Consider the following 26,240-nt stretch of genomic DNA (forward strand, 5'->3'; position numbering starts at 1 on the left):
AAGTAGAAAGCCACAAACTACTCCAAACAGCATCTGCTAATAGATAAAACCTCTTTCTTTTTTTCTAAATAAAGCTTTAGCTTATTTCCCCCAAAGTTCATTTAGGTGAGATTTATACATGATTACTCCAACCAATGAACAATACTGTTATTTTACAAATGCTGACTCTTAAAAGACAGATATATGGTGACCACTGATAAAAACTGTGTGATGTTCTAACAGCTTATTTGCTTGATCTTTTCCAGGTTAGAATTTCTAACATAAGTTAAATTGATATTAGGTATTTTACACTTCACAATGAACAATGGAGTTTATAAAATGTGTGTATATTTAGTTGGTAAGATAATTTCTGAACTTTGATTTATTTAACTAATGAAAATTTATAAAGTTTTAAGAGGTATAAAAATGACGGAAGTGTAAGCAAAAGCTCTAAGAAACCATTAAAGAAATGCTAATGAAACATTAGAGTAAAGATGAATAGGAGATTGAAATGAAACTTTTTTTTTTAAAGATTTTATTTATTCATTTTAGAGAATAGAGAGAATGAGAGAGAGAGAAAGAAAGGGGGAGGAGCAGGAAGCACATGTGCCTTGACCAGGCAAGCTCAGGGCTTCAAACCAGCAACCTCAGCATTCCCAGTCGACACTTTATCCACTGTGCCACCACAGGTCAGGCTGAAATGAAACTTTTTGATAGCAAAGAGGTTTTCACTGAAGAGAAATAAAAAGTAAATGATAAAAAACTAATCAAACATACCTATCAAAATACAAATAATCAACACGCAGTCATTAACTTGGAAGTACACAACACAGGACAGTGCTATAATGGTGAATCTTTTCATCCCAGACAAGTTTCAATTGTTCCCCCAAACATTAAACATTAGACTTTGTTAAGTGTTATATTTGAACAGAATGGGAATGTTGCATTACAAGGAAAATAAATAAATAAAATATATTAATAGTTTATAAATAAACACAAAGATATGCTAATCTAACACATTACACCAGGTACAACTAGTCACACTAAAAACAAAATGCTAAAAACTCACTCACTGTCTTCTGTGGGAAGGACCTGCAGGGAGTAAATCCACTCTATTATGTCATCTTTATTCACCACATCTAAGGAATCCAACATATCCAGCCCGGAGAGCGCAAAAAATGCAATTGTCAACCTAAAAGAAAAAAACATAAGATTCCATCTTTACTATCAAATCACTGATGTCTTTTTGACTCATAAATGTAATAAACTCATTCTAATTTTCCAATATTTTAAACAAAACTCTCATCTTGCAAAAGCCAAGAAATCCAATATATTCTTATGTTTAGTATTATATTATTAATATATTAATTATATGATTAATATTATTGTAGTATTAATTTAGTATTATCAATCATACCTTTGTCTCAACTTTTTTAAAAGGTTACTTTGGGAATAAAAAACCAATTGTACTCATCTGAATTTACTGAAGCCAGTATAGTATATCAGTAACCTAAAGGTTAAAAACAGATTTAAAAAAAAATTTCCTGCACTGGTTCAGTATAAATAAAGTTAAAAGCTTGAAAAAACACATAAAAATCTCAATTCATTAATTTGTCAAAAGTAATTATGCTTATAGCTGCAGCTTAATTCTTGAGGAATGTTAGAATAAATCCATTTTTACTCAAATTTGTTTACAAATAATGTGACCTCACAGAAAAAACTGCTAATAAATTTTGGGAAAGAATACTTTTTTTTTTTTTTGTTCTTTGTTTTTTTTGTTTTTTTTATTTTTTTTATTTTTATTAATGGTAATGGGATGACATTAATAAATCAGGGTACATATATTCAAAGAAAACATGTCTAGGTTATTTTGTCATCAAATTATGTTGCAAACCCCTCGCCCAAAGTCAGATTGTCCTCTGTCACCCTCTATCTAGTTCTCTGTGCCCCTCCCCCTCCCTCTAACTCTCTCCCTCCCTCCCTCTAATATCCTCCCCCCCCCCCCACCCTTGGTAACCACCACACTCTTGTCCATGTCTCTTAGTCTCATTTTTATGTTCCACCAATGTATGGAATCATGTAGTTCTTGTTTTTTTCTGATTTACTTATTTCACTCCTTATAATGTTATCAAGATCCCACCATTTTGCTGTAAATGATCTGATGTCATCATTTCTTATGGCTGAGTAGTATTCCATAGTGTATATGTGCCACATCTTCTTTATCCAGTCTTCTATTGAAGGGCTTTTTGGTTGTTTCCATGTCTTGGCCACTGTGAACAGTGCTGCAATGAACATGGGGCTACATGTGTCTTCACGTATCAATGTTTCTGAGGTTTTGGGGTATATACCCAGTAGAGGGATTGCTGGGTCATAAGGTAGTTCTATTTTCAGTTTTGTGAGGAACCACCATACTTTCCTCCATCATGGTTGTACTACTTTACATTCCCACCAACAGTGAATGAGGGTTCCTTTTTCTCCACAGCCTCTCCAACATTTGCTATTACCCGTCTTGTTGATAACAGCTAATCTAACAGGAGTGAGGTGGTATCTCATTGTAGTTTTGATTTGCATTTCTCTAATAACTAATGAAGCTGAGCATCTTTTCATATATCTGTTGGCCATTTGTATCTCTTCCTGGGAGAAGTGTCTGTTCATGTCCTCTTCCCATTTTTTTATTGGATTGTTTGTTTGTTTGTTGTTGAGTTTTATGAGTTCTTTGTAAATTTTGGATATTAGGCCCTTATCTGAGCTGTCGTTTGAAAATATCAGTTCCCATATAGTTGGCTGTCTGTTTATTTTGATATCAGTTTCTCTTGCTGAGCAAAAACTTTTAATTCTGATGTAGTCCCATTCATTTATCTTTGCCTTCACTTCTCTTGCCATTGGAGTCAAGTTCATAAAATGTTCTTTAAAACCCAGGTCCATGATTTTAGTACCTATGTCTTCTTCTATGTACTTTATTGTTTCAGGTCTTATATTTAGGTCTTTGATCCATTTTGAATTAATTTTAGTACACGGGGACAGGCTGTAGTCGAGTTTCATTCTTTTGCATGTGGCTTTCCAGTTTTCCCAACACCATTTGTTGAAGAGGCTTTCTTTTCTCCATTGTGTGTTGTTGGCCCGTTTATCAAAGATTATTTGACCATATATATGTGGTTTTATTTCTGGGCTTTCTATTCTGTTCCATTGGTCTGAGTGTCTACTTTTTTGCCAATACCATGCTGTTTTGATTATCGTGGCCCTATAATATAGTTTAAAGTCAGGTATTGTAATGCCCCCAGCTTCATTCTTTTTCCTTAGGATTGTTTTGGCTATTCGGGGTTTTTTATAGTTCCATATAAATCTGATGATTTTTTGTTCCAGTTCTTTAAAAAATCTCATAGGGATTTTGATGGGAATTGCATTAAATTTGTATATTGCTTTGGGTAATATGGCCATTTTGATTATATTTATTCTTCCTATCCAAGAACAAGGAATATTTTTCCATCTCATTGTATCTTTTTCGATTTCCCTTAACAATGCTTTGTAATTTTCATTATATAGGTCCTTTACGTTCTTTGTTATGTTTATTCCTAGGTATTTTATTTTTTTTGTTGCAATCGTGAAGGGGATTATTTTTTTGAGTTCGTTTTCTAATATTTCATTGTTGGCATATAGAAGGGCTATGGACTTTTGTATGTTAATTTTGTATCCTGCGACCTTACTGTATTGGTTTATTGTTTCTAATAATCTTTTTGTGGAGTCCTTCGGGTTTTCGATGTATAGGATCATATCATAAGCAAAAAGTGATAGCTTTACTTCTTCTTTTCCGATATGGATGCCTTTTATTTCTTTGTCTTGTCTGATTGCTCTGGCCAGAACTTCTAGCACCACGTCGAATAAGAGTGGAGAGAGTGGACAACCCTGTCTTGTTCCTGATTTAAGGTAGAAAGTCCTCAGTTTTATGCCGTTTAATAGGATGTTGGCTGATGGTTTATCATATATGGCCTTTATCATGTTGAGATATTTTCCTTCTATACCCATTTTGTTGAGAGTCTTAAACATAAAATTGTGTTGTATTTTATCAAAAGCCTTTTCTGCATCTATTGATAAGATCATGTGGTTTTTGTTCTTTGTTTTGTTGATATGGTGTATTACGTTAACCGTTTTGGGTATGTTGAACCATCCTTGAGATTCTGGGATGAATCCCACTTGATCATGATGTATTATTTTTTTAATATGTTGTTGTATTCGGTTTGCCAGTATTTTGTTTAGTATTTTAGCATCTGTATTCATTAGAGATATTGGTCTGTAGTTTTCTTTCTTTGTGCCATCCTTGCCAGGTTTTGGTATGAGGGTTATGTTGGCCTCATAAAATGTGTTTGGAAGTATTGCTTCTTCTTCAATTTTTTGGAAGACTTTGAGTAGAATAGGAACCAAGTCTTCTTTGAATGTTTGATAGAATTCACTAGTATAACCGTCTGGGCCTGGACTTTTATTTTTGGGGAGATTTTTAATAGTTTTTTCTATTTCCTCCCTGCTGATTGGTCTGTTTAGGCTTTCTGCTTCTTCATGACTCAGTCTAGGAAGGTTGTATTGTTCTAGGAATTTATCCATTTCTTCTAGATTGTTGTATTTGGTGGCATATAATTTTTCATAGTATTCTACAATAATTCTTTGTATTTCTATGATGTCTGTGGTGATCTCTCCTCTTTCATTTTGGATTTTATTTATTTGAGTCCTGTGTCTTTTTTCCTTGGTGAGTCTTGCCAAGGGTTTGTCAATTTTGTTGATCTTTTCAAAGAACCAGCTCCTTGTTTTATTGATTTTTTCTATAGTTTTTCTGTTCTCTATTTCATTTATTTCTGCTCTGATTTTTATTATCTCCTTTCTTCGGCTGGTTTTGGGTTGTCTTTGTTCTTCTTTTTCTAGTTCCTTAAGGTGTGAAGTTAAGTGGTTTACTTCGGCTCTCTCTTGTTTGTTCATATAGGCCTGAAGTGATATGAACTTTCCTCTTATTACTGCTTTTGCTGCATCCCAGAGATTCTGATATGTCGTATTTTCATTTTCATTTGTCTGTATATATCTTTTGATTTCTGCGCTTATTTCTTCTTTGACCCATTCATTTTTTAGAAGTATGTTGTTTAGTTTCCACATTTTTGTGGGTTTTTCCCCCTCTTTTTTGCAGTTGAATTCTAGTTTCAAGGCTTTATGATCAGAAAATATGCTTGGTACAATTTCAATTTTTCTAAATTTGCTGATATTGTCTTTGTGGCCCAACATATGGTCAATTCTTGAGAATGTTCCATGTACACTAGAGAAAAATGTATACTCTGTCGCTTTGGGATGAAGTGTCCTGTAGATGTCTATCATATCCAGGTGTTCTAGTATTTCGTTTAAGGCCACTATATCTTTATTGATTCTCTGTTTGGATGACCAATCTAGAGCCGTCATTGGTGTATTGAGGTCTCCAAGTATGATTGTATTTTTGTTAGTTTTTGTTTTAAGGTCAATAAGTAGCTGTCTTATATATTTTGGTGCTCCTTGGTTTGGTGCATATATATTAAGGATTGTTATGTCTTCTTGATTCAACTTCCCCTTAATCATTATGAAATGACCATTTTTGTCTCTGAGTACTTTTTCTGTCTTGTAGTCAGCATTATTAGATATGAGTATTGCTACGCCTGCTTTTTTTTGGGTGTTGTTTGCTTGGAGTATTGTTTTCCAGCCTTTCACTTTGAATTTGTTTTTATCCTTGTTGCTTAGATGTGTTTCTTGTAGGCAGCATATAGTTGGATTTTCTTTTTTAATCCATTCTGCTACTCTGTGTCTTTTTATTGGTAAGTTTAATCCATTTACATTTAGTGTAATTATTGACACTTGTGGGTTCCCTACTGCCATTTTATAAATTGCTTTCTGTTAGTTTTGTATCTAGTTTGATTCTTCTCTTTTGTTTTTCTACCATTTGTTTTTGTTTGTTTGTGTTCCATACTTCTTTCCTCTGTTGCTACCTTTTTTAAGTCAAGTGTTTTTGTGGTGGTTTTTTTAAGGGTGGTTACCATTAAGTAATGAAAAGGGTACCTACCATATTCATTGTAGTACCCTATAAGTATTTCTGCACTTCATCATCCTTTGCTACTGTTAATCTCCATCCTCTCCCCCCTTTTTTTCCTTTGTTGTCACAATTTAAGTTTGGTTTTATTGTGTTCTTGGTGGAGCTGTTACTTGTGGTGTTGTTTTCTTTTGTTCTTTGAATCTGGTTGGAAAACCCCCCTTAGTATTTCCTGGAGTGGGGGCTTTCTGTTGATAAATTCTCTCATCTTTTCTGTATTTGTGAATGCTTTTATATCTCCTTCATACTTGAAGGATAGCTTTGATGGGTATAGTATTCTTGGCTGAAAGTTCCTCTCTTTCAGGGCTTTAAATATTGGGGTCCACTCTCTTCTAGCTTGTAGAGTTTCTGCTGAGAAATCTGATGATAATCTAATAGGCCTTCCTTTATATGTTGTACTCTTCTTTTCCCTGGCTGCCTTGAGAATTTTTTCTTTGTCATTGGTTTGTGTCATCTTTATTATGATGTGCCTTGGAGTGGGTTTGTTGGGGTTAAGAAAACTTGGTGTTCTGTTTGCTTCTTGAATTTGAGGCTTTAGTTCCTTCCACAGGTTTGGGAAGTTCTCGTCTATTATTTGTTTGAGTATATTCTCCATTCCATTTTCTTTCTCTTCTCCCTCTGATATACCTATTATTCTTATGTTATTCTTTCTGATGGAGTCAGACAATTCCTGTAGGGCTTTCTCGTTTTTTATTATTTTTGAGTCTCTTTCTTCTTCTCTCTGTTGTGCCTCAAGTTGTTTGTCTTCTATTTCACTAATCCTATCTTCAATCTGGGCTGTTCTGTTAGCTAAGCTTGTTACCTCATTTTTTAGCTCGTGAATTGAGTTTTTCATTTCTGTTTGATTTGTTTTTATAGTTTCAATTTCCTTGGTAATATATTCTTTGTGTTCATTGAGTTGTTTTCTGATCTCCCTATATTGCCTTTCTGTGTTTTCTTGTATATCTCTGAGTATTTTTAAGATTTCTATTTTAAATTCTCTGTCATTTAGCTCCAAGGCTTCCAATATGTTAAGTCTTTTCTCCATAGATTTTTCCACATCTATTTGTGTTACCTCTCTTTCTTTTGTATCCATAATATTCGATTTCCTCTTTCTTATCGGCATCTGAGGGTGGTCTTATTGATAGCACGCAGGCGCACTCCCTCGCGGCTTGAATGAGCCTCGCTGCGGTAGCTTCCTCCACACCCTCGTCTCTCAGATTCAAGTGATAACAGTCCTTTTGCTTTCAGTTTGTGTGGAACTCCAGAATGCTCCGAGGATAAATTTTTCTGTTTCTAGTTGATAAATTTGTTGTGATTTAGGGGAGAGCTGTCGGACGCGCTTCTCACGGCGCCATTTCCGTGACGTCACTTCAAGAATACTTTTAAAAATACAAATATATTTCAATTCCATTCTCTTATAGAGGACCATTGTTTGATGGAATGAGAAACTGTAAGACTATACTCATTCCCCCTTCAAGGCTGCACTCTAAATCAGCAATCTAAAGCTTATGTTTTCATATAAAAACACTGTGGTGATTGCTTTTCACATAAAGAGCTTGCTATATATAATTTCTTTCATGTTAAGATGGATTCTACAATGTTGACTGAGCATGGTTATCCCATTTCCATATTCTAGTAAGTTCCATGACTAATAGGGCTACATTAATACTACAAGTTATTTAGTCTAAAATCTTATAGCAGAGCCACTTGAGGCATTTTGTAACCTTTTTAATGGAGATTCCAAAAGAGAATTAAGCCTTAATACCTAAGGTATCCACTGTATATAATATACTAATTTCTTCTGTATGTATCTAGAATGGTATTAGCAACTTGAGGAGAAATGAGAAAATAGTCACTTTTTTTTGTTGTAATTCTCTCTGATTCCTGGTTGATAAAGGTTGGCATCCATTAGCTAACAGGAGGAGAAATCAGAGTAACTTAATCCCAAACAAAGCTTACGGGCAAAAACTAACACTAATAAGATATTGGTACACTTAAGAACAATAAATTTTGGGAAACTTACATTATTAAGATTACTATTACTGCATATTAGACACTGAGCTAAAATTTTCTCATATATTATCTGAATTTAATTCTAACAAATGACTTCCACTTGAATAAGGAAGGTGATTTATCTGGATAAGATCAGGATTAAATTAAGGGCAATGGAACTCCTTTATGTAGAAAACTGTAATTTAGAGCTCAGATTTCGCAGTTCAATGAGCTAAATTTAAATCCTAGGTTGGGCAATTTATAGCCATATGAAACCTGGGCAGGATGCCTAACCTTTTCTAAATCTTTTCTAAATCCTCAACTGTAAATTATTGTTACACCTCACATAATTATCATACGTACCTTCCCATAAGCAAGCACTCAATAAATGGAAGATAAGATACTATTTTTGGTATTTTCTCTGACTGGAAGGAACAGAAGTAACATTGACTTTAGGATCTAATCACTGTCTCTCGTTACAGGCCTTTTCTCCCACCCAGGTCCTGGGTTGGCAACCTTTTCCCCCCAGGGAACAGCTCTTCTCCAAAACAAAATGATACTGCAAACTTGGGAAAAATTTCTAACAGTAGCCAAGTTCGACAATCATTGTTTCTGGTAATATGTTTCACGAGATAAGGTATGCCTATTCCTGGTATGATAGCCAATATCTACTGATTTAACTAACAAAAAGCCTGTATCTAATCCTTCTGGAGAGCTCTCACAGGGTTTTCAGTTTTGCTACAATCCAGAAAGTGAATGATCACAATCAGACAAAATTAAGCATTTAATAATTTAGCTTGCATTACTATAGAAGAAGTAAAAGGAAGGCAGAGATAAAAATGGAGAACATGAGGTTGTTGGTAACAACCTATTGAGGCTGGATAAAACAAAGAGCTTCCAGTCAGTAAAGAATACATACTATGAAAACATATCCAAAATGCTCTTAAAATATGCAAGTATTCTTTACTAAGAACTTGAGAAATTAGTCCATTTTTTTTCCAGCAAGAAAATGAAGTGCTGTAAAAAGAATTCAAGTAATTTGTTTAAGATTTCAATGCTATATAACCAGTTAAAACTACTCAGAACTTCTGAGTGGCAGTGACTCGTTTCTCAAATCTGGCTGTGCATTACAATCAGCTTAAAAACAAGTAACTAAAACACTAGCACCATCAACACCTAGAGAGGCATAGGCCTTACTCCCTGACAATGAAATCAGAACTGGACAGAAGTTGGGAGTCTGGGAACATGGTATTTAAAAACAAACATACAAATAAACCCAAAAAAACTTCCTAGGTGAGTCTAATGTGTAGCCAGCCTTTAGAAGCACTGCTCTGTAGTTGAGGTTCTCCACTGGGGCAATATTAATCCACAGGGAACACTCTGAAGACATTTTTGGTAGTCACAAATAGGGAAGGGTGCCACTGGCACCTAGTCAGTAAAGGTCAGGGATGCTGCTAAATGTCCTATGCCGCCTAGGTCAACTCCATCAAAGAAAGAAATATCTGGTCCAAAATGCCAATAGTGCTGAGGTTGAGAAACTCTGCCTTAAAGTCATACTGTTATCTGTTTATTAGTGTTACCCGAATGATGTTTTTCATTGTACTTGCTCCTAGATATGGTGGGTATGGCAAACACCAGAAACCAGTCATCTAGTGGCACACACTATTTTAAAATCTTGCATACTTAATTATTAAAGGCTTCTAAAAGTCCAACATTTTCAACTCATAGCAGTTGAGGTTTATAGAATTAACACAGCTACAGAGTAAAGCTTATGTTTATAAAGTGAAGCTCTCAGCAGTAGCTGGAAGACAGGACCAAGAAGTCATCTGGGGCCTCCCTCTAAGATAAATTAGGAAAGTATTCCTTTTCTGACCATGCCAAAATTCTCAAGTAGTCCCTAAAACTCTGAAAGGAAGAAGATTAAACAGGCCACAGGCAACATACATAAATTTCGTGCTGTGGGCCTCTGAAGGAAATGGAGGATTTTATGGCGCCCAGAGGGCTGCTACTTGGGATAGAGGCAGCGGTGCAACCTGCCCTGGTGCAGTATATAGAGGTAATCTTGTCACGCATGTACCTAAACTCAGGCCAGTCAGGATATTTTTACTTCATTATTTCTTTGGAGAACATTTGTCTGTTCTCTTCCTTTCTTCTGTCCCAAAGAATTGAATGCTGTGTAGTCTGAAAAACCGAAGCAAGCCAAGTCTACCTGCCTCTTATACTCTGAACGATACATATAAAAAGTGTATCTTACATGAATGTAAAAGTCAATTTTTTTGTCCCTACATCAAGTTGCTTCACAAGTGGATCCCTAAATGATGTCTCTAAAAGACCTCAAATATTTCAGGCTTAAGAACAAATTGTTCGGGGGGGGGGGGGAACACACACAAAAACAAACACTAAATAGAATAAAAAATAATTTCTTAAAGGAAAAACAGTCTGGGAAATAAAAATAAAGAATTTAGCCACACTAACACAATTTTCCTATGCCACTAAATGAGCAGTATATTGTCAGGCTAGAGCAGGTGAGTGACCATTTGGGAGTATATTGGAAACACTGATTTATGGGAGTTGACTAGATTCCCAAACTTGGGTCACTTGCTCTGCCCCTTTCTAGTACAATCTCTTTAATGGCATCTCCAAGCGTCTTTAACAGTTAACCACCTTGCTGCCTAGACCTCAGGTGGGGCTATAGCTAAATCGTACTGCAAAGAGTTCTAAAATTATAAACAAGCAGCTGCATTAAAAAATAAGAATGAGCCTGACCTGAGGTGGCACAGTGGATAGGGCATTGACCTGGAATTCTGAGGTCGCCAGTTCAAAACCCTGGACTTGCCCAGTTAAGGCACATTTGAGAAGCAGAAGCAACTACTAAGAGTTGATTCTTCCTACTCCCACCCTCCTTTCTTCTCATTCTCTCTCTCTCTCATTATAAAATCAAGAAATAAAATCTTAAAAAGAAAAAAGAACAATGCTCAATAAAATTGATAGCAGTGGAAATGAAGAACCATAAAGGATACATCAGAACTAATCATGAAGTTAAAATACATAGCACACAGAGGCCCCAATGAATGCTTTGGAATGACTGAACAACTGAAGGAACTGTAGAATTTTAAGCCTTATTCTTCACCTGTAGTATTTTTAAATAGCTGACTCACCTGATAAAGATTTTTAAGAATAGTCTTTTGTTTTTGGATTTACTTAACATGCAAAATTATTTTTCAATAAAAATATTTATTGAACATCTACTACCGACTAGATTTTTTTTTTTTTTTTACAGAAATGAATAAAACAAGCCTCCTAACCTTAAGCAGGTTAAATTAGGGGGAAAAAGAACTAAGCAGCTATATGATAAGTGCTATAATAGATAGACATCATCATCTTCCTTTCTAAACCTACTCCTTGTGCCTCTTATTCTCTAACCAGACGGCAGTTCTAACCCTAACCCGGATCTCCTTCTTCCTTTATCCCTTCTTTCTATCCCTCCTTCCACTGCCCCGAGTCCTGGCTTCTGGACTACTGCAACAGCTTCCTAGTTGGTCTCCTATTTCTGGTCTTGCCCCACTTAATAAAACAATGAATTTCAAATCCAATGTTTACTTTGAAATGTGTATCTAACCAGGAAGATCCAGTGATTGGCAACTTCCCATCACTTACACAATAATAATGAAGTTTCTTACCATGGCACAGAAAGCCCTTTGTGATCTGCCCCCTGTTTACCTCTCTAGGCTAAATTCTTACACCTGCCTTACATTTGAACCACTATTAGAGAACTGATTGAAGTTTCTCTGCTCAACACTCACTTTCTGCCTTTATTGTCTTTATTTATTGTCCATTTGCCTATAATACACCCACATACACATGAAAAAACAATACATTCTTTAACATTTAGCTCCAAGGTTACTTCTAAGAAGCTTCTCTAAGCCCTCTCTTCAGATTGAGCTACTTAGGGGCTTTCAGAATGCCCCTTGAATAAAATTATTGTGCAAACAAATTCAAGTGTGGTCAGGGGATCAGCAGCATTAGTATCGCTTAGGTCTCACCCAGACTATGCAATTAGAACCTGCATTTCAAAAGACTCCAGGTGATTCATATGCACATTATAGTTGGGAAGCAGTGCTGTAACTTGTTTGTATACTTGTTTCTCCTATCAGGCAAACAATTTCAGTCATTACTGTGTATGAGAACCACCTGGGATGCTTGCTATAATGCAGACTCCCAGGTCCACACAAAGTCCAGTGCAGATCTGGGGATGGTCAGGTACATGCATTTCTGTATGCACCCTGATGTCACTGATTAAGAGCCTCCCACCATCACCATACTTTGAAGGGATACACTGTTAACCTGTGAAATACTTCAGATAAATAAGGTAGGGAATGAAAGGACTGAGTCATTTCAGGATGACTGGCAGCTATAGCTGCAACACAGGACACACAACAATGTGGAAGGATGCAGAAGCAGAAAGACTGAATGTTGTGGACCGTTAATGGCAGGAAGCCATTATAGATTCAAGGCTTAGCAAAAGGCTAAGTTCTCCCCCCTCCATCTCCATATTTGGCTTTGATGCTGAGTGTTTGCACCCACTCCACTTCCTTCCTTGGGTTGCAGGAAGCAATATACATGCCCTTCCTCTGACTCTGTTTGTTTCAGATGTTTGTAAATTTCACTAATGTATCCTGTTTTTGCCTTGGGAGAGTTCCTGTCTTAGCCTTTGATGTGCAACTTTGTATCAGGGTCCTTGATTTGCATAGGTCCATATAATAAAGCGAACTGGGGCTGTGAGGCACTCAGATACTGCCAGGCAGTTTGAAGAGTCCTCCCGGTCCCATTGGTTTTGTTCTGACAAAGTGTGTTTCCTTAATTCCACACCGTTATTTGGAAGCTGCGCTGGTCCGCGGCAACTGAACATCTTGCAAAATAAAAACTATCTAAACCCTTCTCCCAGAACAGTTAAATCTGTAAAAATAAAGTAATAGGGGATGGTCAATATTGTGCTCCTCAATTAAAAAAAGCCCCACTCTAATTACTCTTACTTAAATACTAAATACAAATGACAACCATAATACATAACCAAAAAAACCCTCTCTAAACCACTCATAAGAAATTCAAGGTTTAATATTCATTTGTTAACTGTAACTACCACTTTTCAGAAGCTAATATAAAAGAAAAACCTCAGGTGAAACAGCAATGTACATTTAAATTTTCATAAATCCATTGTTATTCAAAAAGTAAAAGTCATTTTATTACTATTTGTCAGACTAAAGGAAACAGAAATGAAATAATTTTGCCAAAATGGTGGATCAGAAAATAAGTATCTAAATGTCTAGGTCCAATATTATCCTTCTTAAGAGTCACCTGTTTCATATCTATCAGTAAAAAGCAATGAACATAGGAACACCTGAATCTTTGGTTTAATACCATATTCCCAAACCCAGGACACAGCAGGCACTCAATAAATGCTTGTGGAATTTAACTGCAGTACTGGATAAGAATTACAACTTTGTCAACACATTGTTTTATCTTAAAACTCTAGTATTAGTAGAAATTTTGTGACAAATCATCTTTTCTTTAAAGGTTGGAGCCTCACCTAACCAGATGGTGGTGCAGTGGTTAGAGCATCAGACTGGGACACAGAGGACCAAGTTTCAAAACCCCAACCAAGGTCGTGGCTTGAGTGTGGGGTCGCTGGCTTCAGCATAGGATCATAGACATGAACCCATGGTCACTAACTTGAGCCCAAAGGTTGCTGGCTTGAGCCCAAGGTCTCTGGCTTGAGCGTGGGGTCACTTGGTCTGCTGCAGCCCCCCTTGTTTTACTTTCCCCAGCTTTAATAAACATACTCTCAAAATTAAAAAAACAATAACTATAAAAACTGATATGTACAGATTATCTTATATGTGTTATAAATTGAGCCATAAGAAACCAAAAATGGCCTGACCTGTGGTGGCACAGTGGATGGGGTCCAGACCTGGAATGCTGAGGTCACTGGTTCAAAACCCTGGGCTTGCCCAGTCAAGGTACATACAAGAAGCATATACTATGAATTGATGTTTCCTGTTCTTCCCTCCCCTTTCTCTCTCTCTCCTCCTCTCTTTAAAAATCAATAAATAAAGTCTTTAAAAAAATAAAAAAGAAACCAAAACTGATTTTTAAAAATTCTACTCAAGTGACAAATATGAGGCATAAAAAAGATAGAATTAATAACTCTTAACTAATGTAATGTATCATATATCTGTTATCTAATAGGTAATGCCTGGTGTAGATCCTAAGAGTATATGAACATTAAATCAATTATTAAATAAGTTGTTCAAACAATTTTTGCTGTTTTTCTTCTGCTGTAACCACAATTACAGTTTACTGCAGTAATCTGTACATGCATTAGTCTATGTGATTTATCAAAATATTTCTTTAACGTTTTATATAATTTTGAAACTCTTTTTAAAAATTAGAAGTGGTCTCTTTTGGAAAATGTGATAAGGGAAGGCATCCCAAAAGAAATCTGGATTAGGTACCTGCCCTTCCTATGTGCTTCCATGAACCCTACACTAATACAGCATAGAAAGAACTCGATTCAAATTGCTTGTCTTGGTCAGCTGCACTCCAGCACCTAACATAATAAGTATTTCTTGAACAAGTATGCAGACGTCACCTATAAATTTCCAAGACTGACCCAGTCACGCAGTGTTCAAAATACAACAGAGACTGAGAGTTCAGAAAATGTGGAGAGATATCAGAGCAGAAACAATCTGCTCTTTCTTCCCGTCCTGTCCCAAGCAGCTTTAGAGCCTCACTTCCAAACAGCAATGCAGAGAGCAAAGGATGCCTCCTCCTTCCCTTCTTATCCCCAGACTTTTACTCCGAATGACTAATTCACAGTTTCTTAGCGGCTGCCAGACCACACTCCTCAGCCAACTCCAACTGCCAAGGCCAATGCGAATACATTTTACCCGGCTGCTTCACGCAACACAGCACCTCCTTCGCCAATCTTCTCCTGTCGTTTGATTTGCAGTTCCTGGAAAGTTAATTTCTATTCAAACCTTACAGGATCTCTGCTGCTCCTATACATCAAACATAGTACATTCAATTACGAGTTAAGCCCGGGAGTACCATATATAGTAACGGATGAAGACTTTAAGTGATGAGCACGCAATAACGTATAAAGATACAGAATTATAAGATTGTACACCTGAAATCTCTTTAATGTTACTAACCAATGTTGCCTCACTTTAAAAAGAGGCAATAAATTAAGAAAGGGAAACACAGAAGGGGCTGTTTACCTAAAATACGACGACAAACGCTTGCCTTTTTCCTTTTATACTCGAAAGTAATGAGGCCAAGTGACTTACAGGTTTGGAATGGGAGTAAAAAGGAAGCTTGGAGTTGACAGGAAAAATGGTTGGGAAGTGAAAAAGTCGGAAACGGGAGATTCCACAAGCCCTAGACATAGAAATAGCTCTCCCAACTCCTCTCGCCGTGGTTCGGAGGAAAGACAGCGACCACAGGCCCACCGGAGAGGGGAGGCACCGGGCAGCGCCAGGTGGACGGCGGGCAGCTCCCTGCGGGTGCCCAGTTACCGGTCAGGTCCGCGGCGCCTTTCCGCGGGGGCCCAGACCCCGGGCTGGCCGCGCTGACTGTGGCCACCAATTACCTGCTAGTCTCAAGCGAAGAATAGCGCTCCGGCAAAACCTGGAGGCAGCGCTGGAAGAACCGCACGTGCCGGTCCCGCAGGAAATCCAGCCGCTCGCCTTCACAGTCCCCCACCTGCCGCTCGTCCTCCGCGGCCGCCATGCTGCTACGGAAGCGACGTCTGCCGTGACCCGGAAGCAATTGGCAGCAGCGCCAAGATTCTCGAGGGGCGATTCCGGGTGGAATAGCTGTACACACTGTCAGCTGGAGGTCTCCCGCTGCACTTTAGGGCCCCGATTTCTTCCTAGGGAGCGCACGACCCAATCTTGTCTCCTCTAAGCCCCACGCTCTGGAAACACCTCGCAAGCCTAGTGAAATTCGGCCCACAAATCCCTCTAGTACTTTTATCCTCTTTCGATATTTGGGAGGAAATGCGATGTCAATAGTTTCAAGTTCACGTTGAGAAAATCAAGGGCCTAGGGAACGTGGGGATGGCCCTGGCCAGATAGCTCAGTTGGTTAGAACACCGTCCTGAAGGGCAGAGGCTGCCGGTTTCAGCCTTGGTCAGGGTACATACAAGAACACATCAATGTTCTGTCTCTCCCTTCCTCTCTCCCTAAAATCAATTCATAAAAATGAAAAAACAAACAAAAACGTGAGGGAGGTATATATGAAAACAGGAATGGCTCAGTATAAATTTTACAACAGACTTATTGTCCGGCAGGCCAGTTTTAAGCTGAACGGACACGGAAACTAAATCGACAAATCTGTGTAGATACATGTTTATTAAGTAATTATTGACACTATAAAAGTTGAGTTCTCTGGAATATCAGAAATCTCTTAAAATATATCTAAATAAATATATATATGTTTGCATGTGTGACTGCATCATTTTTCTTTTATATGTTTTATCAATTTGCAACAGTAAGTAAGCTCAACATATTTTCCAGCTACATGAGTTTCAAAAAGAGGGATTCAAGTTGATTCAGCCTTGTTCCTTTTAAAACTTCATAAAGCCTGACCAGGTGGTAGCACAGTGGATAGAGCGTAGGACTGGGATGCGGAGGACCCAGGTTTGAAACCCGAAGGTCCCCAGTTTGAGTGCGGGCTCATGCTGGTTTGAGCAAGGCTCACCAGCTTGAGTCCAAGGTCCCTCCCTTGAGCAAGGGGTCACTTGCTCTGCTGTAGCCTCCCCCCACTCCTCAAGGCACATATGAGAAAGTAATCAATGAACAACTAAGGTGCCGCAGAGGAATTGATGCTTCTCATCTCCCTTCCTGTCTCTTTGTCACACACACAATAAACACTTCATAAAAATTTATTTTCTTTTTTTTGGTGAGAGGAGGGGTGATAGTGGGGCAGAGTCCCCAATGCTCAGTAACCAAGATGCATCCAGCAACACCATCTCCAGTACAGAGCTATTTTTAGCACCTGAGGCTGAAGCACACCAAGGGAGCTATCCTCCCCTGCCTGGGGTCACACACAAAGCAATGGAGCTAGTGGCTGCAAGAGGAAAAAGAGAGAAGGCAGAGAGGGAGAAAGAAAGAAACAGATGGTCACTTCTCCTGTGTGCCCTGATTGGTAATTGAACCTGGGACATCCATACCCTGCCCAATGCTCTAACCACTGAGCAACCAGCCAGGGCCAAGAAAATCTTGGGGGGGGGGGGAATCCACCCATCAGGCTGGAACTAGGTTTAGCGTTTGTTTTTTTCAAATCATCAATTGAGCTAATAGAAGCTTGGGTATACTTTTAATTAGTAGCCTTCTTATAAAATGTTATTTCTTTAAAAATGTACCATGCGGGTTGGAGTTATCTTATACTTAATCCAACATCGAAAGTGCCTTGCATAATTTTAGGTACTTATTCACAGGTTTTCCTGCATGTTTTTAACAAATATCTAATTAACAAATAGCCAGGTACAAGCAGAGAGCAGTCCTTGGTACTTCCCTACAAATATGGAGGCCATAATCCTTGTCCTTCAGCTATGTCTAATCTAAAGTTTTCACTACAGTCTTACAATTAAGATCTCACTCACACACCAACACACCCAAATGTCTAAAAATGTTAAAATGGAGTCATTTGACACACATTTAACTTACTAGAATCAATTGTGCACACTCTATATTTGCTCAAACAGACATTTCTATTCAACCTGGCCCTTAAAGGGAAGCCAAATATTTCATCTGATTCTCAGCTCAACAACCAGCAATCTGATCCAGATCTGGAAGAAATATTTCTATGATAAACTCATTGAGAAATAAAATGCTCACAAAAATTAGGGGATATTTCAAAATGAATATGAAGTGATAAAAAAAAGCATTTGATTTTGTTTTATTAAACAAGAACATCAGAAAAGCAAAAGACAAGTCAAAGAAAGTTGTCAATTATGCAAATGAGATGCAAAACCAACTTTTATTTCATTGGTGAAAATGCACACTATACAAAAGGCTTAAAGTACTGGAGTATCTGCACGGTCCCTGATCCCCTAATTTTTGTGAGCAGTGTAATATAATATACTTGGTAAAGAAAAGGCTTTTCATGGGTAATTTTGATCATACAAGGTTAAATGCCTTACATCATTAGCTAAGTGTAAATAGCTTGTCTCCAAAGTGTGGGAATGATAGAGCATCTATATAAGTAAATCTTATTTAGCCATTAAGTGGTGTTTCAATTATGTAGATAGATAGGAAAATATGTGCAATGTAATAAGTGCCTACACTACAGTAACTAAAATGTACTCTATGACTGTAGCTATTTAAAAATATGTAGATATACTGTTGGGAAAGATTACTCTGGGGTAGTGGAATTATAGGTGCTTTATAACATTTTCCTTTAGTGCTTTTTCTAAATTTCTTAATAATATGCTTTAAAAACAGTATAAAAAATGTTTATTTGACACTTCTTCTATGAGCTTGCAACTGAAGACATGTTTGTTCTATAGTCTTATTATAAAGGATCCATATAACAAATTCCTCATTCATTTTAGATTTAGTTAGAAGGGCTGGTTTCTTCTAAGAAACTTTCATGCCATTTTTTTAAATTAAGAAACAAAACAGCCCTGGCCGGTTGGCTCAGCGGTAGAGCGTCGGCCTGGCGTGCGGGGCACCCGGGATCGATTCCCGGCCAGGGCACATAGGAGAAGCGCCCATTTGCTTCTCCATCCTCCCACCCCCCTTCCTCTCTGTCTCTCTCTTCCCCTCCTGCAGCCAAGGCTCCATTGGAGCAAGGATGGCCCGGGCACTGGGGATGGCTCCTTGGCCTCTGCCCCAGGCGCTAGAGTGGCTCTGGTCCCAGCAGAGCGACGCCCAGGATGGGCAGAGCATCGCCCCCATGGTGGGCGTGCTGGGTGGATCCCGGTTGGGCGCATGCGGGAGTCTGTCTGACTGTCTCTCCCCGTTTCCAGCTTCAGAAAAATACAAAAAAACAAAACAAACAAAAAAAAGAAACAAAAGAAAAATAAACAAATAATCCCATGAGAATCTCATTGCCAGGTATGCTTACCTTAGATGCAGGAAACAGAAAGCTGCATTTGTGTGCAAAACAGAGCAACATGTTAGTAAGAAACACATAAAAACTTTTACTTTTCTGTATCTTATAGCTGTCCAATTCTGTTTTTAAATTCCCTTGTCCTATCCTATATTTTATTTCTAAACTGCCTCAAATCATTTTTAAAAAGTCATGGAGAACAAGTTCTACAAATAAAATGGACATTCCTGATTAAGGATGTTTTATGTTAATTCTCCTATATTGCATCAATAACTGTATAATCAGAATTCAGTTTTCTTTGGAAATTACCTACTTTGAATACTAAGTGTGAAATAAGAAAAGGTTTTGACCACTATAGTAAATTTCGGAGTCATTTGACCTAACTGTATCATTACAATTAAAGATATTCTATGATAAAAGTCATAAGATAGCCCTGGCCGGTTGGCTCAGTGGTAGAGCGTCAGCCTGGCGTGCAGGAGTCCTGGGTTCGATTCCCGGCCAGGGCACACAGGAGAAGCACCCATCTGCTTCTCCATCCCTCCCCCTCTCCTTCCTCTCTGTCTCTTTCTTCCCCTCCCGCAGCTAAGGCTCCATTGGAGCAAAAGTTGGCCTGGGTGCTGAGGATGGCTCCATGGCCTCTGCCTCAGGCGCTAGAATGGCCCTGGTTGCAACAAAGCAATGCCCCCTGGTGGGCATGCCGGGTGGATCCTGTTCGGGCGCATGCAGGAGTCTGACTGCCTCCCCGTTTCCAACTTCAGAAAAAATACAAAAAAAAAAAAATCATAAGAAATGTTTCCTATGTTTATTATGTATGTGGTAACTCTCCTATAAGATGAGAACTAAATTAAAGTTAGGAACTAAGATTTCACAATATGAAAAGTTGCGTCAAATTGTTACATTGTGCTCTTTTGTATACGAAAGTTTGGAAATTTTAAAATTAACTCTTTTGACCAAATATTTTGAGGCAAACAGCAGAAAACTGAATCAGCCAGGAAGATGTGAAAGACACAAAGATTTTATAAATCAGTGGAGCCCAGAAAGGCTGAAAGAAAATTTGAAAAAGCTAAAGGAAACTAAAAAAGATGTTACCAATAATATAAATAATAGGATATATGTGAGGTGTGAGTTGTGAGGCATATTTTAAAAATAAATACTCTTTAAATAAAAAGCATGCTTCAAACAAATACAAAATATTTATTACACAAAAATTTAGTAATTGACAAACTAATTTGTTAAACTAAGAAAAAGTACTTATTTCATACATAATTCAAAAAACACCAAAACATACCTTTACATTTTTGTTATTTAAACTAACTTACCTCCAAGATATAAATGTTACAAAATTTTGGTTTGAAAAATGTCACTCTGTGGTTGTCCCAATTTATTTTGCAATGCGATGACAAAAACAAAATATTTTTGAAATGTTCTAAGTATTTAAATGAAATACTGTTCGTAACATAAACTTATTTTAAAAACTTTAACATCAACAATAGGCCAACATACATTAAATACCATCTTAGTAATTTAAGAGGGTATTTACAGGAATTACTAAAGAAAGTATCACTTGGAACTTAATATACCTATCAATTCACATGCAACACAACAATCTGTCTGTCTAGGCTAGTGACATTTAAAACACGTTTAGTCACTCTGTCCTATTACGGCTGAACATGCTAACATTCTCATCAACTGAATACCAATTTCATTATCGCATATTCTTTTCTAAACTCCTTGTCTCCAGGTTGGAATAGCCCTAAGGAGAAGAAGAGAAGAGCAATTATAAATACATATGAAATTCTTTTAAAATCCTAACTGACTAAACATTAACTTTTAAAAATGTATGTAGATTTGTTTTCTCAAATTTTTACTGTAAAATATACATAAAGGAGTTGCATAAAATATAAAAACGCAGTTATTAAGTTATTATAAAGTAAACACCATTCTAACTCCTTCTTACCTATGTGGGATATGCAGAAGTGGCCCAGAGCCTGTTGGTCCTAACTTTTTGGTCCGTTCTTCCCAACCTTTTGTAGGTTTGTAAAGCCTAGAGGGATCTCTGCTAACATTGTTTTCAACCTGTAACCGAAGTAAAATAAGTGTCAGTTAAGTTATATAAACAATTAAGTTTGTATTTGTAAGATCCGTAGTAACACAGAGCAAGTCTGAAGTATTTGATATTAACTAAAAAATAAAACTTTTTATAATCTCTTCAGTAAACTTCTCATTGTGCTCATATAGCTAAAATAAAATTTGCACTACATACATCAATCTATTAGTAAACGGTTACTTTAGTTTATTTTTCTAGTTCAATTATTTTATTCTATATCCATTATGAGGGAGATACCATGCAGCAAAGTCATAGTGGCATAGCCAGACAATAAATTTAGGATGAAAAACTACCAGAAATTCATTGTTTTATCCATGAGAGCTGTCAATATCTTTAGCTATGAGTCTTACCAGAGATTAAGCAATGCTCATAGCTGCCATAGGTCTAAAATAGAGGTTCATATAGAAACAATGGGAAAAAAGAACAGAGTAGGGACAGAGAATTAATTTAAGGTAAAAAAAAATGAGGTTCTTATAATGGAAAATGGTATAACTTAAACAATAGTTGCTCCAACTGTACTAAGCTGTGCTATGTAATATGTAAATAAGTATAAATTTTAAAGATGATGATACAGAAATAAAGCTGAATATAAAGAAAATGGATTATGTTTGTATCTTTTCAAATCAAGGAATTATGATAATAAAAACAAATTAATCTTGGTAGAATACCTTTTCTTTTAGTTTTGCCAGTCTTCTTTGTTTTTCTGCCTTTTCATCTTCCTTTGACTGCTTCTCAAGAATTTTCAATTCGAGTTTATGTAAATCCTAAAAAACATACCAACAACAACAAAAATAAGATTAAGAAAATAAAATAAACTAGAATTTGTTTCAGAGTTTAGTTGTCTCAAGTAAAATTAAATCACCTTAAATATCAATATTCCTTCCATATTGACCTTTTCTAATAAGAGGAAAGGCTTTATTTTCTTTGAATATAAATGGAATATGGGCACATCCTTTTGGAATAACCTTTTTCTTGGTGTTTCTTATTTTATGGTTTGATCTAAAACTCCTTTTCTTTTAATAGGTGAGTTAAGCCCACTTTCACTATCAATCCAGCTATATCTGGTTTTATAATTTTTTGTTTTACAGGTTTTCTTTTTTCTACATTTTTTATTATGTGGTCTGCTTGCCTTTTGGGGGGAGAGGAGCATTCTGTTATTTAGAGAGTTTTTTTTTTTTTTATAATTTTATTTTTTTAATGGGGTGACATCAATAAATCAGGATACATATATTCAAAGATAACAAGTCCAGGTTATCTTGTCGTTCAATTATGTTGCATACCCACCACCCAAAGTCAGATTGTCCTCTGTCACCTTCTATCTTGTTTTCTTTGTGCCCCTCCCCACCCCCTATCCCTCTCCCATTCCCCCCTCCCCCCCGTAACCACCACACTCTTATCAATGTTAGAGAGGTTTTTTTTATAGAGACTAAAAAAAATTCCACTAATAATGTGTTTTGGTCTATTTTTTGTATTTCTCTTGATTTTTGCTTTATAAATATTATTGTTATGCATTTTGATACATATATTTCATCACAGTTATATTAGTAACAGGTATATCTCATTTGTATACTTTTTCATTTTAAAGTACATTCCTCATCTTAATACTCTTTGAACTAAATTCCACTTTGAAAAGACTACAGTCTCTTTCTTTGATAAGCATTTTTCTTGTAAATACTTGTTTAAAATCACTTATAATTCTACAACTCAGCACTAGCCTCGATTCCTTTAAGTATACCTTAAGATCTACAATGTACAGGGTACAGGACTGAACAAAATGACAAACGCTGCCGTCTTGGGAGATGGGCAGTGAACAAGAAAGGAAATATGGCCTGGTCTGTGACTACCTTTCCAGCCTTCTCTCCTCTGGTTCTTATCTCCCTCTTGATGCCCTAAGAATACTGAAGTGTTTATGGCTTCCCTCCCAAACCACTGTTACACTCCTCCGAGTTGTCATTTATGCTATTCCCTCTGCTAGGAGAGGTCTCCCCTTTCTTCTCCTTCCAGACTCAAGTATCACTTCTCTCTGATACTAGTACCTATGGTAAGCTTCCCTCCTAAAATACTCTGTCCACCCCTCAATCACCACACTATTTTTCACATTATACAGACATCTACTTGCACATCTATCTTTCCCACTAGACTACAATCTACTAGATATCAAGGAAAATGGCTTACTCATTTTGGTAGGTTGTAAGTGGGTGGCAAACTCATTAGTCAACAGAGCCAAATATCAACAGTACAACAATTGAAATTTCTTTTGAGAGCCAAATTTTTATACTTAAACTATATGGGTAGGTACATTGTTATTAACTTAATTTGGGTACTCCTAAGCTGGCCAAAGAGCCGCACTCAAGGGGCCAGAGAGCCGCATGTGGCTCGCAAACCGCAGTTTGCCGACCACTGGAACATATCAGAAGCACTCAGTTTTTCCTGAACTGAATCTGGAAGTAATACCCCTATGTAGCATAGAAAAACTATTTAGAAAACAAACATATTTACTCACTCTTTCTTGAAATCTGGAAATTTCATCAGCAGCAGTTTTCCTTTTTTCTGCCTTTTCTTTTTTTTCCCTTATTTCCTTTTCAAGTCTTAAAAATTCCTCCTGTTCTTTCTTTTGCTGGGTGTAGTTTTCCAGTAGTAATTTTAATTTAAACTGGCGCTGGCGCTCTTTCTGCTGCCTCTTCTCTTTCTCTTCTTTTTCTTTTAACTGGGAGGCATATTTCACTGACATTTCTATACTTTTCTGTTTTTTCCAAGCTTCCACGGCCAATTTCTGCTTCTTTCTTTGTTCTTCTTTTTGCATTTGATTAACTTCTTGTTTGTTAAGAAAAAGCATAGGTGTGTTCTCTGCCTTTTCCTTAAACTTGAAATTTTCCTCTTTTTTTTGCTGCTTTTTAGTTTTCCAATTCTGAATAGACTGATTAAGAACACACAGCAAGAGAAAAATATTTTTAATAACCAAAAGCACTTTAAAATACAACCTCGCCTGACCTGTGGTGGCGCAGTGGATAAAGCGTCGACCTGGAAATGCTGAGGTCGCCGGTTCGAAACCCTGGGCTTGCCTGGTCAAGGCACATATGGGAGTTGATGCTTCCAGCTCCTCCCCCCTTCTCTCTCTCTGTCTCTCCTCTCTCTCTCTCTCTCTCTCTCTCTCCCTCCCTCCCTCTCCTCTGTAAAATGAATAAAAAAAAAGATAAAATACAACCTCAAGTCCATCCTTCTAGAATGAATAGATTGTAGCTGTTGGTTGCCTGGGCTTTCATGTGTTTTTTTGTTTATTTGTTTGTCTTAACCAATGCAATTTTTTCTACTTCTGTTTAAAAAAATTAATGTGTCTCTTAAAACACTAAATAATGGTTTATTCTATTTATCCTCTTCCTCTCTTTATCCCTAGGTTCACAAGGACTACACCTCATTTGTTTGTGTTCATGGTAAACATCCTTTACCTCTGATCATTTCAGTTATGCTTCCAACTTCTCTTTCTAGGCTTAGAATCCTTTCTGAGTGACCTTTCTTTGTTCAAATATCGGAAGAATAAAAAGTGGCATAGTTAAAAGCATGGGCTCTGAAGCTAGTCTATTTAGGACTGAAATCATGGTTTTGTTATTTACTAGGTATGACCTTGGATGAGTCTATCTTTATTTTGCTCATCTGTAAGAGTGGTGGGTAGCACCTCTCAAGCAGTGATATTGTAAAGATTAAATGAGTCAGTGCCTGGCACATAGTACTTCATAAGTGTAAAAAAAAAAAAAAAAAGGAAATTAGCTCCATTAATATACATGGGATATATAAACATCAGCTTTCCTCATGGTTTTTCATTCATTCATTTATAATATGTTATCTCTACAAAACAATAAGAATCATAAATGATTACAGTAATACCAAATGCCATCTAGTATACTGCTAGTCAATGTCCCAGTCCACAATATCAGGGATTCATGCCAGAATGTAAATCAATATACTGTTTCCTTCAATGAGAAAGTTTTCTATGAAAAAAGAAAAGTTAACTGAACTAAATAATGTCCTAACCAGGCAGCTGATTCTAGTTGAACCACTTTATCTCACCAAAGACTAGTAAGTTTACAAACTAACCTTCACTTCACGGTCCAACTTTGAGTAGCATTGTTCTGGGTGAGATAGGCTATATACAGAAATACTAGAATATATTCTAGAGAAGCAAAATGTTAGTAAGAAGTTCTGAACGAGACTACTCATGTTTGAGTGGGCAAGAAAGCAGCAGCTTCTTCTCTAGGCAGATTTGATAGCTGGGAGTTGAGGGGGAACAAAAGAAAGGACATTCCTGAAAGTGAGAATAAGATAAACGAGGGTGCTCAGGCCAGCAAGCTGAGGGCATGTCTAAAAATAAGCACCTTTATTTAGGCAGATAAAAATGGTAAACCTCCTACTCAGCATGAGTAGATATCAACTACATTTCTTCTCCTCCTCCAGTCTGTCCTACTCCAGCAAATGGCACCTCCATTTCCACACCCCTCCTACCTCACCCTTACATTCAATCAGTCATCAAATATCAGGAAACGGGTTAGGAACAAGAAGAGTAAGCTAGAATCAAGGTGCTTAACCTTTATTAGATAAGATACTGTGTCTGGTTTTTTGTTGTTTAAAAGAAGGTTTTCAGACTTGAGCTTATACTTATAACAGAATAACCTAGAGAATTTGTTAAAACAGATAATCCCCAGAGTTTGGATTATGTCTATTGTTGGTGCCTTCCAAGTTCTAATAAGTTTCCAGGTGATGTCGATTTTGCTAGTCCATGGACTCGACCCCTTTGCTGGTCCAGGGGACTTCATGTTTTTAGTATCAAGGAAAAAGTCCAAATAATTCCTAATAGCTTGTTATTTTTAGTTGTGGTTTTTTTAAAAGATTTTATTTTTTGAGTTTTTAGAGACAGGAGAGGGAGAGAGAGAGAAAGGGGCGGGTTGGGGAGGAACTGAAAGCATCAACTCCTAGTAATTG

At 37.0% G+C, this 26,240-nt stretch overlaps 2 protein-coding genes across 2 annotated transcripts in view; both read right to left on the reverse strand.

Moving 5' to 3' along the window:
* Window positions 1-15,840, reverse strand: part of PGGT1B (protein geranylgeranyltransferase type I subunit beta) — a 63,882-nt gene extending 48,042 nt beyond the window's left edge. Inside the window, exons 1-2 of the mRNA XM_066274092.1 lie at window positions 15,693-15,840; window positions 1,053-1,171 (exon numbers count right to left, since the gene is read on the reverse strand). Of these exons, the coding sequence (XP_066130189.1) occupies window positions 1,053-1,171; window positions 15,693-15,832 (259 nt within the window). The 5' untranslated portion in view covers window positions 15,833-15,840. The remainder of the gene's footprint in view (window positions 1-1,052; window positions 1,172-15,692) is intronic.
* A 4,552-nt stretch (window positions 15,841-20,392) lies between these two features.
* The window catches only part of CCDC112 (coiled-coil domain containing 112), a 28,728-nt gene continuing 22,880 nt past the window's right edge, over window positions 20,393-26,240 (reverse strand). Inside the window, exons 7-10 of the mRNA XM_066274093.1 lie at window positions 23,770-24,183; window positions 21,935-22,030; window positions 21,117-21,235; window positions 20,393-20,912 (exon numbers count right to left, since the gene is read on the reverse strand). Coding sequence (XP_066130190.1) covers window positions 20,882-20,912; window positions 21,117-21,235; window positions 21,935-22,030; window positions 23,770-24,183 — 660 coding nt within the window. The 3' untranslated portion in view covers window positions 20,393-20,881. The remainder of the gene's footprint in view (window positions 20,913-21,116; window positions 21,236-21,934; window positions 22,031-23,769; window positions 24,184-26,240) is intronic.

Source organism: Saccopteryx bilineata, chromosome 4 (assembly GCF_036850765.1).
Source record: "Saccopteryx bilineata isolate mSacBil1 chromosome 4, mSacBil1_pri_phased_curated, whole genome shotgun sequence".
NCBI lineage: Eukaryota > Metazoa > Chordata > Mammalia > Chiroptera > Emballonuridae > Saccopteryx > Saccopteryx bilineata.